General features: G+C 36.1%; 1 protein-coding gene and 1 long non-coding RNA gene across 4 annotated transcripts in view; both read left to right on the plus strand.

The window, feature by feature from the left end:
• The window catches only part of MDAR6 (monodehydroascorbate reductase 6), a 44373-nt gene extending 31367 nt beyond the window's left edge, over positions 1-13006 (plus strand). For 2 of the 3 annotated variants that reach the window (XM_088705659.2, XM_089925843.1), the window contains exons 20-31: positions 1941-2029; positions 3282-3332; positions 3432-3527; positions 3661-3737; positions 6521-6701; positions 9519-9593; positions 11360-11610; positions 11723-11792; positions 11886-11981; positions 12239-12317; positions 12417-12488; positions 12690-13006. In XM_088705659.2, coding sequence (XP_088561785.2) covers positions 1941-2029; positions 3282-3332; positions 3432-3527; positions 3661-3737; positions 6521-6701; positions 9519-9593; positions 11360-11610; positions 11723-11792; positions 11886-11981; positions 12239-12317; positions 12417-12488; positions 12690-12712 — 1160 coding nt within the window. In that variant the 3' untranslated portion in view covers positions 12713-13006. Of the gene's footprint in view, positions 1-1940; positions 2030-3281; positions 3333-3431; positions 3528-3660; positions 3738-6520; positions 6702-9518; positions 9594-11359; positions 11611-11722; positions 11793-11885; positions 11982-12238; positions 12318-12382; positions 12489-12689 lie in introns of all 3 variants that reach the window. The other variant, XM_088705658.2, reaches the window with a different exon arrangement.
• A 587-nt stretch (positions 13007-13593) lies between these two features.
• LOC149752746 (uncharacterized) lies at positions 13594-14373 on the plus strand. Its single transcript, XR_016396662.1, has 3 exons — positions 13594-13731; positions 13827-13884; positions 14234-14373. It is a non-coding gene; the product is annotated as an uncharacterized LOC149752746 (long non-coding RNA).
• Positions 14374-15376: the final 1003 nt, after the last annotated feature.

Raw genomic sequence — 15376 nt, forward strand, 5'->3', positions numbered from 1 at the left:
CTTTAGTGTGACAATGATGACCTGAAATCAAGAAGTCCATTTCAGGTACTGGTAGCATCAACCCCTCCTGCCAGTACTGCACTGTTCCACAGAGAGAAGGGTATGTGTGTCAGGTACTGGACACCAGTTCTTTCGTGCGCGCCGGGATGTCCTGCTCGTCTCGCTCCAAACTGGTTGGGACAGGCTGGTACTAAGGCTGGTTTGGCTGATATGAGGCATGATCCGACTGGATTGCTTTTTTCTTTTGGAAAAAAAGAGAGAGAGCAGCAGCCGCAGCAGGGGGCACTATCTCGTTTCTCCTGGGCTCTCTCAGTAGCATGCCTCAGGCTGAAACAAAGCAAGAGATAGAGAGAGAGAAACTTGTTTAAGGATATTAAAACATATTATTATCCATTAAAATTTATTTAAAATAAAGTAAAAAAAATTGAAAAAAGCATCTCGTTATGGTACCAAGAAGAGTCGGGACTGTAGCACTTGGTAGAGTTGGTACCATACCATTCCATGACCAAATTGGATATAGGGGTTGGCACTAGCATTTAAACCCTTCCCTGAAATTGTTTGAACCTCTCAATACAGATTGATTCATCAGTAAAAAAGGCTCCAGTTCTAGGATGGTATCCACCAGAATAAACCAAAGTATCCCAAGTAAATATGAAATCATTATTATATTTATGAAAATTTTCCTTTTCTTTTTTTTTTATTTCTTCCCTTTTCTTTTTTAAGCAGATGTTGCATCCTTTTAGAATCAAAAGAACTGTGTGTTTTGGATCTAAAACGCGCATGAGATGAGTAGTGCAGCCTTCTTGATACCAAGGTTTCCTGCAAATATTTGAGTGAACCAATCTTCATAGGTTCTTTGGTCAACTCAAACGATCTTTAGAATATTGATTTACAGTTCTGCCCAGATGGTAATAGGAGAGACTTGGCGACCGACCATCACTATGTAAGTCAATGACCTCATTTTGGAAACATATGGAACCCTCTGGCAACCAATAGGGACCATAAAAAACCTGTGTGAAGCAAAACTTCATTATTCCTCTCAAAAAGAAACAAAACTTTATTATGAAAAGAGCCTTCGTTAAGATCAACAAGAAGATTGTGCAAGCAGTTTTCTTTACCAATAACACAGTTTTTGAGAGGAAGCTCAAGCACAATGTGCTAACAACCACTCAAAATCTGGTATCCTTCATATGGTCAAAAGAAAAAACCAGGCTTTCTTAATATTGTTACATGCATTATATGCATCTTCTACATATAAATATACAGTGTATATTGCGTATATTCTTTTGCATGTTATTTTTCATGTCTGTCCAGTAGCATATTTAATGAGTATTGAATATTTGCTTATTTTTGCATGTTGACTGAAGTTTAAGCCAAGTCATCACAAACATGGGGCACGCATAGTTTTTTCATAACTATCTGACTGAAATATTCCGAGATCACTGTTGAACAGAAATATTATGAGATCACTGTCCAAGATAAATACAAGACATTTAACAATCTCTGAATTAGTCCTCAAGATCTGCATTCACTCACATCTTGAGATTTATTTTATATTTTCTTTTTCTTATTTCTGACTTCTCATGACCTTTACGTTAGTCAGTAATTATTGATTATATCATTAACCATGAAATACTAAGAGTGCTTAAATTAATTTAATAATTGACTATACTGACAGCAGTTTATAAAATAAGACCTATGAGATATAAAATGCACCTTACATTCTACTTTCTTTAAACCAAAAAACTCCTGAAATAGATAATAACACAGCTATTAAAGAGTTTTCATGTGCAGCAGTATTATATCTTCCGAGTTTGCTTTTTGAGCATTTATTTTTTTCCTACAATACATGGAATTGAATCCAAGAATCTTCAATCTTATTATGCCTTATTACAGCCTAATCAGCTGCTATCATAATCATTCTTATCTTACTATTATAGGAAAGAGTACAACAGCAGCAATGCTTTCATATGTTCTGGGTGCCATGGGGGACGATCTTATTGCAGTAGTTGGAGCAAATGTGCCTCAAGTATGCTCTCCAGCCAGTACTTTCAGTGAAACATGCCTTTATTGGGAATACTAACTGAATTTAAATGTTCTTCTCACAGATGAGGGATGTATCATGAAATATTATACAATATCATGCTTGTGAGGCATATGCATATATTGATAAAATAAATAGTTGGTTTGAATTCTACACATTAATTATGCACCAATTGCAGAAGTCTGTGCTACTAGCGGATAAATAACTTCAGCAATTGGCATCATGCATTTATATATTCTATTAGTGCACCACTCATGATGTTTCATATGCATGTTTTTTTCTGGGTAAAATCCTGATACCCAAAACTTGATACAATCTATCAGTTGTTGAATGGGATCAAAGTCTTTGAGTAATCACTCTCCCTTTTGGTACATGAAAAATCATGGTTGCAGCACACCATAATCAAGAATACTCAAGATCCTTAGCAATGATATTTATTATTACTTGTTTATTATTGAGATTGAGAATCCTTATTTATTTATTTATAGAGAGAGATGAGCTAGCATCCTCTAGGTAGTAAGAGGCTAGAATCCAACCCTGATGGTGCAAATTCAATGATGGATATTTTAAATTGAAGATAATTGAAGATTTGTACGGTTAATCATGATACACTACATTTAAAACAGAAAATCATGCCATTTAGAAATCTCTTCATTATGCATCAAGCACACAGTGGACAGTTTCATAGGCCTTATATGTGTATGTACATACACAGACCATTGCTCTTAAACTAGACATCTTAAAACACACACACACACATAAAATATCAACTAATTTGGATGCTTATGGACCATAGATCAAATTTAGTCATTGTATCTTGCATTCTGGGACATACATATATAAATATTCTTTTTTGGAAAACATATATAGAAATATCAAAAACATTTTATTCTTTGTGTCTTGGCATTTTATACATGTTTAATAGTCCACTTAAACCAGTATCCTCTTGGTAGGATGGTGGCTTCAGTGAATTTGAAACTCTGAGTGGAACTGAAGCTTCAAATTCTTGGTGCAAAATCAACGATGGACATTTTAAATTGAAAATCCATACCATGGAACATGATCTACATTTTCTCATAGGTAGAAGTTTGAACATAAATCATGTGTTTTGGGGGTTATTTTTGTATTATATGTATTTAAAATACATGGCTCATATTTATGTCTAAATTACATACTATGCATATAAATATGTTGTTTTGATGGGGCCTTCATTCCAACTAGAATTTACTTTCTTTAGTTTTCAGGAGGAAATATTATTTCAGGAAGTGGTCCAAACTTTGTCTTGGAGGTACGTCAGTCCCTAGATTTGCAGGATGGCATCTAAGACTATCATTTTTAAGATGTTTATATAGTAGAGCTCCATTAATAATTTTATCTTGCTGTGCAGGCTGATGAATATGATAGTTGTTTTCTTGGATTATCACCTTATATTGCTGTTGTAACAAATGTGGAATGGGACCATGTTGATATCTTTGAGGATGAGGTTTCTTTGAACTTCTTGTTTCTCAGAATTATAATATCATCTTCAGTTAACAAGTTGAAATTCTTTGTGAATCATGTACTTACATTTTATTCTTTGGGAATCACATACTTACATAGTATTTCACATTCACTAGGAGGCTGTTCAGAATATATTCAGAAGGTTTGTTCATCAAATTAAGACTGGTGGCCACCTCATACTATGTGGTGACAGGTAGGTACATTACTACCTTATAAATTAAAGTTCTTATCATTGTTATCAGAAGCCAATAATGAGAAACTTCGAGGGGTATAAATATTATTTTCCTTCCTTTTTTTCAAAGTATTTGCCTTTTTCAATTTAACATTCGTTAATACAAGAATATGTACTTTAGACTTGTTTATACTTTTTGTCTTACTTTTTGTGATATTTTAGTGCCCTACATGTGTCTTGAGTATGTTTATAACTTTACCATGTTCAATTTGATCTCCAATTGCTTGAATTAGTTGGATAAGTATATAACTATAAGTAGAAAGCAATCCAATAATTCTATTACTAAATATGAAACTCTTGCAATATCTTTTCTGTTGTATGATGATGTTTTGTAAGTCTGTTCTGGTTTTTGTCAATGCTGCACACAGTATGATAGGTTACATACACTATATTGCTTCTGTAGTTGGAGGATCGTGCAATCTCCCTAGTGCACCCACTTAAAAAACATGGTTATGCACTTCCAAGACCTTGGGGACGCATTGGTGATTTATACATTCCCATGATCATGGGGTTTTGTTCCTCATCTTCTATCATGGTTTTTTATTTTCGTAGGTTCATGTATATGTGTCCTTTCTGATGATTTTGTATAAGATTCATGTGCACGAATGCTACTGGCAAATTAAATGCAGTTTTACAATCCAAGGACCGTAACCTAAATTAGACTTGTGCTTGAGAATGCTAGAGTATAATCTGAAGCTTTGTAAGAAAGTATCAATTATTATAACTTGCAATTTGTATTACTAGTGAGCCAACTAATTCATATTTTACGCTCATGCCAACACATATTAGATATATCTTAGGCACATCTGAATAGATACACATACAGACATACATATATATTACATATATATATGATACATATGTACTACATATATTATGTGTATATATATATGTATGTAACACACACACACACACAATATATATATATATCCTAAAAACTATACATGTACCATTGTTCTGTGTGAAAACTTTGCCATTCTTAAAAATACCGCTCTCTCAAAATACCCCTATCTTAAAATATTCTTATAATAATAAAAATATATCTCAAATGCCTTCATGAATTGCACGGTGATATGTGTATCATCAGTTTGCTTAATTATAACCTTAAATTAGGCACCACTTCCCAAACTCATTTTTTTGAGAAATTGGCCAGTGAACCTATTGCCAAACTCATTTTACTCAACAAAAGTTTTTCCCTTACACATTTTCTTTTCTTTTTTCTTTTCATATATACAGATATCTTAACATGTTAAAAATTTAAATGCTTATAACATGTCTAATTCATTTATTCTTTGAGTTCGCTTTTTCAAGAGAACCGAATACAAGTTCTTGCATTCCTTTGATAATAAATGCAATATCCTAGCTAGCAACTATGATTAAATATTATATAATTTTATGGCATGTGTGTATATTGATATACGACAACTTTCCTGACAGTTTTAGCATGCCAACAGAAAGATCTGGGAATGATCCAGTATAAAACTTCAGTAATGGAAGCCAATGGGATGGGCTTAGAGTGTTTTGAAGGGAAGATAGGTTATAGTATCCGATCATTAAAACAGTAGACTTGAAACTCCAACAATCAAGACCAAATTCCATTAAACTATGTATGGACATAAACAAGAGAATGTTTTGGAGCTTCCTCTAGGAAGAAAGTCAATTTTTTTTTTTAACAAAAAAAATCATTATCTCCAATTCCAAGATACCACTATAGAAATATATTTTTTCCCAAAATACTATTATAATAGTTTACTTCGAATATTAAGATCCTTTCTTTTAAAAAATTGAAGTATTTTCCAAAAAAACAAGCCATCCGATCAAGGCAGCAAGTGCATTGGGTTGACCACTTCAAACCAAAATCTGCTAAAAAATGATCCAATCCAATCTAAACCAAAGTTATCTGGACTAAGATTTCAATTGACTTTTGTTTCAATCATGACTCAGATTTTGATATCTAGAAGTCCTTATCTGAAATTACTCTAACCTGAATTGTTGAAACTAATAAACTAAATTTTTCACAAACCTCTTTGAATTTATAAAATTACTTTTTCCTATAGGGTATTAGTTCTTCATGCACAAGTGCATGCACTTTAACTAGTGTGTGTATGTATGTATATACGGATTGGGTCAACCAAAATCTACTAAACAATGATCCAATCCAATCCAATCTAAACTAAATTTTTCACAATTACACTAACCCAAATTGTTGAAACTAATAAACTAAAATTTTTGCAACCTTCTTTGAATTTATAAAATTATTTTTTCCTATAAAGTATTAGTTCTTCATGCACTTTAACTAGTGTATATATATGTGTGTTTATGTATACACATGTATGTATTTATGTATGTATGTGTGCCCACATGCATGCTTGCATGTATATCTATCTATCTTTTAGTATGTATGTAGATACATGAGATCATTATGAGTTGTTCGGGTAAATATTAGGTATGCCAAGCAAATGATAATTTGTATAATTCATATGGAAAAGGAAAATGTGAATTAGTAAATAGTTACTGGGTCCTCTCCAACTCAACCAGACTACCGCAAAAGATGTGCCATTGTCTGTTTATTTCTTTTGTGTATTCTCTTTTTTCTTTTTTCTTAAGGAACCCCTATTGAGTTGTGAACCACGTCTAATGTAATAACCCACTGCAATGAGGTCAAGATTTTCCCCCACTCTACTCAAGACAAATGGATATATTTTTAATATTTTTATTAAAATTGACTGAAAAGTGAAGTTCAGTGCAGGTGCATATGCATTGTTGAGCGAGTCTAGGCAGGCGACTGTTTCCTGCAATGTGATTTCAACTTCTACAATATTGAATCATGGCTACAGCATAACAACTTATGGACTTTCAAGCAAAAATGACTGGCATGCATCCTCAATTACTCCAAATTCACAAGGTGGTCAAGATTATGTCTTGGTGAGTCATTCCAATTCCAGGATTTTGGCTTGGTTGTTCTAATTGACCTTCCTCTTAATATGACATCCCCATCTCTAAAAACATCATTTATATTATGTCCCAATGGGATGTTCTGAAATTTGATAAGTATTTGATATATGCTAGATATATGGTTCATATGCTCACTGCATACATTCTTAAGTAAACAATCAATAACTAAACCCATACTTGTATCTGTAAGAGACTTTGTAAAATAATTGGAGTGTCTGAGGTTGCAGATGCATGCAACATGCTACAACAATTTAAGAAATAATTTTTCTTTTAGAAATTACAATTTTGGGAGTGATTTTAAGTGCAATTCCAGAAAAATATAGAAGATTATAGAGGAATCTGGGTTCCTTTATTTAATTGATATACTTACGGTATGCCGTACTAGCCCGAACTGGGCAGTACAGGGTATACCATATCGTACCGGTTCGGTACTGGTATTCGGTACGGGCAGCGTATTGACATTCGGTACGTCAGAAAAATCACGTACCATACCGTACCAATACTATGCTAGTGTGGCACCGGTATGAAGTCCGGTACCGAGACGCGAACCTTGTATCTACTTAATAAGATTCTAATTAACCGCAAGAATTTCTTTTAGATGAAAGAAAAGAGAGTGAGATTTGCAGAGGTACATGATTTGCCATGAAATGGATTGTATCACTTCTGAAACATGAATAAGTTTGTTGAGTAAGGAAGAGAAATCAACAAGGACTAGCACAAATTGAATAGGAAAGAACTGTCATTGTTGTTTGTCGTCTGTGATTGTGGATTTTTATTTTATTTTATTTTTTAATTTTTTGTTCTGATCTTAGATGAAGGTATAACAAAACACCAAAAGAGTTCATTTTATAAGTGATACGGAAGAGAGGTATCTCAAATGTGTATATCATACTTTTAGAGATGTATAGGGGAGCAAAGACAGCTATGTGAACTACGTTGGAAGAGAAAGCAGCTCTTAGTCATTTCAGACAAACATCATGGTTACCATAAATTCCTTTTTAAAAAAAATATAAATGAATTAATAATTGATTCAGGGGTAGTTTACTGGTTCATATCAATTTTCAGATGATTTGGGGTCAGTAGATTGCTTGATGCATATAGAAAGGATTTGATAGAAAGTTTAAGTTTGTAAACAGACTGTAACTTTAGTAGGCTGACTGTAGAGGCAAGCTTGAGAGGCAGATCACTTGCTCATGTAGTCATGTTCCACTTACTACTGCTCATTTAGTATACTGTAGTGATTATGTCATCTGAGTTCCAGAAGACTTAAAAATCTGAATATCATACTCATGTATACTGATTTCAAATTTTATAACAATTTGGGTGATCAACTGTATGCCCTGATGGCACTATGTTGTTAGTGCATTATTTTGCATCTAACTTATGTAAGTATTTGAATTGTTATTTTTTTTTTAAACAATGGGGTATATTAAATTTGTCATTGCTAGTATATTATGTTTGCTATCAAATTTTTCCTTATTTGTTTGTCATGTCATATACCAATGCATTCAATTGTCTATTCTTTCATAGCATGTTGAATTGCTTAGGTGCGATCATGGTTTGCTGTGCCTGTATCGGGCACCGTACTGGTTGCCTGGCGGCACGAGTCGGTCCGGGCCCGCGCTGGGCCGTGCCAGGCCTATATCGACACAGGAGAGGGCGAACACAAATCGTGGGAGAGAGAACAAGATAGAAAGAGAAGAGGGGGAGAGGGAGGGAGAGAGGAGGCTGGTGGAGGGTGGCAGAGGCCGGAGCCCGGGCAGGAGGCGAAGGCTGCGGCCTGGTCTCCTGTTTTGTTCGACTTCACTCAAAAATCGTGAATTTCTTTAGCGGTCGGACCTCTGTTTTGTTCAATACAAGAACCCACGACCTTCGCCTCCTACCCTGGCGCCGGCCTCCGCCAGCCCTCCAACGGCCTCCGCCGACCTTCTGACGGCCTCCGACGGCCTCCCTCCCTCTCCCTCTCTCCTCCGCTCGCTCTCTTTTCTTCTCCTTCTCCCTCTCCGGCTACGGTGTCTCGGTTTCGTCGCCGGAACCGTCCCGGTCCGCTGCCGGTACATCTCGAGACGCCCTAAACTGAGCAGTTCAGGACGGTCCCGCTGACCCTGGGTGCAATTTCTCTTGCATTATGAAATTGTTGTTTTAATTTTGTTGTGCGAGTATGTCTAGCACAATCCATTGGCTTCTTTGTGTAGATCATGATTTACTACAACCTATGCACTTTGCCTTCTAGCAAAAATTTTATTCACTAATTCTGTAGCATGTGCAAGTTTATGAGAAGTCTGTAACTAGTTGTTTGTGCCAGTCTGATGGTCACGTTGTTTTTTCTACCATCAGACAAAATCATTTTACTTTCCATCATTTATCTCTGCTAGAAGTGCTACTTTTATCCTTCTGCATATCAAGTCAGTTGGCATACTTCTACATGCTCCTAACTTTGGTGGTGGAAAAGCATTTTGCATTAAATTCATCATTATTTTGATTCCATTGCAGTATTTTCTTTTGATGAAATTAGTATATTTTCAACAAAATTAGTATCTTTTTGTTGTTTTCCGTTTTTGTCTCAAGAAATATTCTTTTCCCGAATTTTTAATTTCTTGCTGAAATCGGAAAGTTATGAAAAGTACCTGTCATAATTTTGGAAGCTATTTCATTAAATAAAATAATCTACATGTTTGGTAGCAGTAAGCAGTATTTAAACTCGTTCACTGCATTCATGAAATTTTATGCCCATGTTAAGGAGTATTTTATGATCTAACTACCTTATATAATGTTTCATTTTTGCAGTATTACAAGGCATGCCGGATTGCCAACATCAGTTTGATGCTGCCAGGAGTTCATAATGTTCTTAATTCTTTGGCGGTTAGTATATGCTGTTGTTACTTCAAAGGTTGACAACAAACTCTTGACAATTCTGCCAATTTTATGAAGAAAATAATATTGGGAAGAAGTTTTCTTTTTCAATAGCTTGTTTGTCAGAAAATGAAAACTAAAATGAGCAAATTCCTGCCCTTCTCTTTATCTGTTTTCGTCAACATCATAGTGGTTAGTATACTAGTTTTTTAGCAGTTTAACTTATATTTGTTATAGAATAGGTTCAAAATTTTCTGGTCATAGAGCACATTTGAAATCTTAATTTGGAACATGTTTTGGATATTAGAAATCAGAAACCAAGTTGGTGTCAGTGAAAATGAGTGGAACCAGAACTGACATTGTATGGCGCAAAACTTTTTTTTCAAAAAATTGATATTAGTTGATCGAATCAGAAACAATATTTACATAAAAATTTGAAAAGAATTAAACATAACCATTTGACCATCCACTTGTAGGTATCGTGTCCCTGCACATTTATATCTAAAGAGAGTATTGCCTGTTTGTAAGTGAAACCATGAGATATTGACTGCAAAATGTCAGAAATCATAAGTATTAAAATCTATGGAGAAATTGTTGGAATTGGGGCAGACATGCAATCTAGTTAGGTCATAAATTCAAGTATGCATATATATATGAAGGACTTACATCATATGAATGTATTTCATTTAGTTTTTTGTCAGAAACTAGTGAGAATTTAATATATTCTTTCGGAATTTTCATGGGTAAAGACGAGGTTATAGAATGGTTTACTTTCTTGAAGATGCCACTTTCCAAATAAACAGAAGCCAGATTGCATGAAGAAACATCTCGGCATTTTACTACTGCCATAGAGGCTTGAGAAGCATTCATGGTAAGCCTGGCTGCCTGTTAGACCCTTTCTTAAACCAGAGTTTTTCCAAGGTTTAAAGAAAACTCTACTGAATCATCACCTCACTCCACTCAACATATTGAAGATGTTCTTTTAATAATTACATTCTTTGGATTTGATGCAAAAAGAAAAGGGGATGCCTCGTTTCAAGCCTGTGTCTGGTAGTCTGTTACATTCTTGATTTGCTTATATCCAAGTATGAGAATCTGTCTTCTCATCAAGTAGGGCCCAAGAACATTCAATGAGCAATCTGCTATCTTGAGGACATTGAGAAGCCTTCCTGATCAATCTTGTGACTAATTTAGGATCTCACTCCAGCTATTAGTTCAGATATTGAGGTAGACTTCTATCAACAAGCCACTTTAGATTATGCCTCCAGCTTAAACTGCCAGATGTAGATATATTGGCTTGGCTCTAACGATGGCCGTCTTTCATAAACTGAATATCACATCCATCAATCTGATGTTGCTGCACAAGTATCCATGAATGTGATCTCAATTCATCTTGAGGAGTGTTTGATGCATTAGCATGTCAGATTCAGAGTCCAGCAAGTAGGATGGTATCCCTAGCATGCAGAAATCTTATTTTCATAAATGCATGAAGCCATGAACGTAAAGTTGCTTAGAATAATGTATTATTCAGTTGAACCAGTAAAGTTTGTCTTGGATTAGTTTTTTTTTCACTGTTGTAGCTAAACTTGTAAAGTAACGGAGTACGAGAGAGACATTATGGACTCATGGTTCTGCTGGTTTCAAATTTTAGAAGTTTAAAATAAAGGCTGGAATATTACTACTATATATACTCTTGTTATCTTTGTTGTGGCAATCTCATCTTTCAAAATGCTGCAATTATTTCTTAACTTTGCTTCTCACATTCTGATTTGTAGGTCTTCGCTGCAGTGGCAACATTGGTGAATGACAGACATTGTGTCCATGAAACGATCAATTCTGTGGGGAACAACTTGAGTAAATTTGAAGGAGTATCTCGACGATTTGAGTTGATTGGTAAGGTAAATGGATGCCAGATATATGATGATTATGCTCATCATCCAACAGCAGTTCGTGCTGCCCTCGAAGCTGCGCGGCAGAAATTTCCATTGGAACCATTATGGGTGGTTTTTCAACCACACACATTCAGGTTATACGTCTTTGACTGAAAGGATCACTAGAGAGCTGCGGTTGCAGTCTTTTGGATAATTTGGCCTTCTATGCTAATGTGCTTGAACTATCATGGTGAATGTGTTTTGTAGCCGTCTAGCTGCATTGATGAAAGATTTTGCTACTGCGTTCAGTGCTGCAGATTATGTGATAGTAACTGAGGTATGTCGGTGCTACGTCTAATCAGCTTACCTTACCTCTGTGAACAGACTTGGTTATGATGCTTAAACGCTAACAGTTGACTTTATATTCCAGACTTATGCTGCCAGAGAAATAAATAACTGGAATTCTAGTGGAAGCCACCTGGTAACTTTAATCAGGGGTCCATCAACTGAATATATTCCTCAACTGGTATGCAAATACAGTTTTCTCCATTTCAAGATAACATACCACCACTATAAGTCCATGCCGATTGTCTGTTTTTTGCCATTCCTGAAGTATAACTTTATAACTTTATTCCTCGAGTAGCAAGTCATACTGCCTCCAGAATTTGCTTAAAGATTTTGTTAGAGCTGAGTTAAATACTGCTACTGAGCATCAATAATCTACCTGTGCTACTGTTTTTTTTGGATTTCTTCATGTGTTCGATCAATGCTTCTCAATATCAGGAGGATGTGATTGATAAGTTGGTGCTCAAGATACCATCAAATACGTATCAAGACACAATTATCTTAACACTAGGTGCAGGTAATTGGTTTTTTTGTAGAATACACTAACAGAAAGCTGTTTTGTTTGATGTCTTGCCATTCAAGAGAAAATTCAGTATCTTCATACTGCTTTGCATAGGCGACATAGCGACTCTAGGACCAGAACTACTCAGAAGACTGCAAAAAGATCATGAAATTTCTGACAGTGGAGGTATTAATGTCCGGATCCTGTCTCTATTCCCTGTCTATTTAGTACTTACATATCATGTGTGTACTTACAAAACAAAAGACACTAAAAAGCTGTAATATTTCTCATCTCTCTCTCTCTCTCTCTCTCTCTCTCTCTCTCTCTCTCTCTTTCCCTCTATCTCTCTCGCTATTTTCTTTCACAGTCAGGTGCTTTGTGTTGCAGGCCTAGTGGAAAGCTACTGCTGACCTGGGCTCAGCTTGGGATAATCTGGCAAGATACGCATCTCAGCCACAACTGGAGTCCAATTTTTGAGCTGGAAGAGTCATCTGCCTTTTAGGATTGTTTACAACCCTTCAAAGATCTGGGCAAGCAATAGTACTTTAATTCAATTGTTTGAACACTAGTGCGAGTTGGTCCTGCGAAGGATCCCCATCTATCCTAACACATCTGATATCAATCAGGCTCCAGGCTGGCCAAAATTATGACTAAAAAGTGTATTCTAACAGTATTGTTTACGCAGCAAATCTATTTATTTTAAACTCTCGTATCATACTTGATTTTATACACATGCATGTGCGCGTTCATGCACCCACACAGAGAGAGAGAGAGCTAGAAGCACAAGCGGACTAACAATCTGACTTCAGACCATAAGCATCAGTTATGCTGTGAAAGGACAGAATATAGTGATATTAGAGATGCACTAGAGAGCAAGAAGCATGTTGATTATTTACATTGGCTAGCATATTTCTTTTCCTTTATCACCTCTTGACCACACAGCTTCCCCCCCCCCCCCCCCCCCCCCCCCCCCTCCTTCTGTATTTGCTTTATTGTATTCCTTCATTTTCTTGACAAGCAGGTGAAGGTTTTTCATCCCCCATCTTTCTCAAAAAAAAAAGAAAAAAAAAAAACATGCATGGTTGGCACTTGGCATGCTGCTGGACATGCCCTGAGCAGTGAGAAGAGTTTCTTATTATCTTTATTTTCTAGGAGAAGTGAAATTACACCAAGAAAAAGAGAGAAAAATCAGCAGCATCTTCTATGAACAAGCCAATTATTCATTCTTTTTGGTGGTTGCTCAAGAGGTGTTATGTTTGCTGCATCGAGCTATAGGCAATTCTTGCATGAAGGCCATAAAGCTAGACATGGAATGAGCATCAGTTGGTCTGGAATTTCTTGGAGGCTGTTTTGCATCACTTTCCTATTCAGTTAATCAGTTGGATCAAAGGGTGCATTTGCAGCCCCTCCTTTACAGTCTTAATTATTGGTATGCCAACGGAGTCCTCTTACTCATCTATGGATCTCAGGCAAGGTTGTGCCCTTCTGCCTAATTATTTATATTACACTCCGAGATGCTTACAGGTGCAATTAAAGATTATCTTGCTGACCAGAGCAAGGGTTGTTGAAGGGCGATTCAAAGGTATTGTGAACAATCCCATCCATTGTTTAGCTTGTCAAGTCTTATCTGGCTTTGGCCTATCAATTCTTATCAATTCTTGGCATCACAAGAGCTGATAATTTGGGGAGATATTTGGGTGTGCTGCTTCAATCTGTTCAGCTTACATTAAGCAAGCTTCAGCCTGTCAAGGATCACAATCTGCGTCGGCTTGATGCATGGAAATGGAAGTTCCATTCATTTGCTGGTTGCTTTCACTTATAAAAGCTGTTCTTATTTTGTGCTTCACCAATCCACCATCTCCAACGCAGTTGTACCTGCAAGTTTCTTCTATTGGTTAAATAATTTAATTCCAAGTTTTCTGTGTGGACAGGCGGTGGGTGCAAGGAAGGTACGCGCGGTTGCTTGGGACGCTGTTTGCAGACCAACGGCTCAAGGAAGGCTTGCTTACTAAAGTTGCAGGCAAAGTGGGGATGCAACCCGATACATTCCAATCCAGAATTCTGAGATCATGGTACATTTTCTCTGGGAGCTGGGCTACCTATGAGCCCTCATCTACTTCTTCAGCACTTTGGAAGCTACAGCAGCAGCTGGTTGTCGTTTGCTCAGCAATTTATTTGGTCTATTGGAAGCTCAGTAAGATCAGCACTTTTAATGAACCTTTGATTTGTTGCCTTGCCACTATACTGCCAATATCGAATGCCTGGCTCAATACCCAACCGTTGGTTGCTTCATTTGGGATGATCGGAGTTCCAATATCTGGGGCTGATTATAATGACTATCTTTGTTGGTCTCACAATTATGAATCTAAGAATTCAAATTCCTGTGTCCTTTGTTTCATATGGCCGTTGGCATGGCACCCTCACCCCACTTTATGCTTCTGATGCAATACTTTGGATCACCTTCTCTTCCACTTTGCTGAAGTCTATGCCATTTGGGAGGACTCTTACAATTCCTAGCAGGCTTGCTTACTCGATTTGGAGGATCTGGAATGCAAGGGACGCACATATATTCCAAGATGATGATCCCCTCCTCAAATCATTGTTCAATAGGGTTTGCTCTCTCTCTGTCGAAAACCGCGTTGCTGTTCTTTCCACTGTTTCTTAACAATCTGGACAACTAGGGTGTCTCTCCCTCGTCTCTCCCTCGTGGTCCAATCGACCAACTAATTAACAGTTTCATGTCTTGCGCATTCTGTATCCCGGTCTTCGTGAAGGTGGATTTTTGTGGCTTAGATGTTAGGAATATGTTATCTAAATAAACAAATAAATCTAATATTATAATTAATAAAAAAATTTTATAGAATATATATATATATATATATATATATTATTCAACATCAAAATAATTCTATTTTAATACAAAAAAAATCTATTCTAGCACAAAATAAATCTATTCATTTAATAAAATTAAATCACAAAATTGCAAATCCTACATATCTACTAATATTAAATTAAAAATATAAGTTAGAGAAAATAGCCTGATTGAAGGCAGGTCGAAGCACGTAGACGCGGTC

This window comes from Phoenix dactylifera, chromosome 10, assembly GCF_051530095.1.
Source record: "Phoenix dactylifera cultivar Ajwa chromosome 10, Ajwa_hap1_PhDact_Kaust_v1.1, whole genome shotgun sequence".
Taxonomy (NCBI): Eukaryota; Viridiplantae; Streptophyta; class Magnoliopsida; order Arecales; family Arecaceae; genus Phoenix; species Phoenix dactylifera.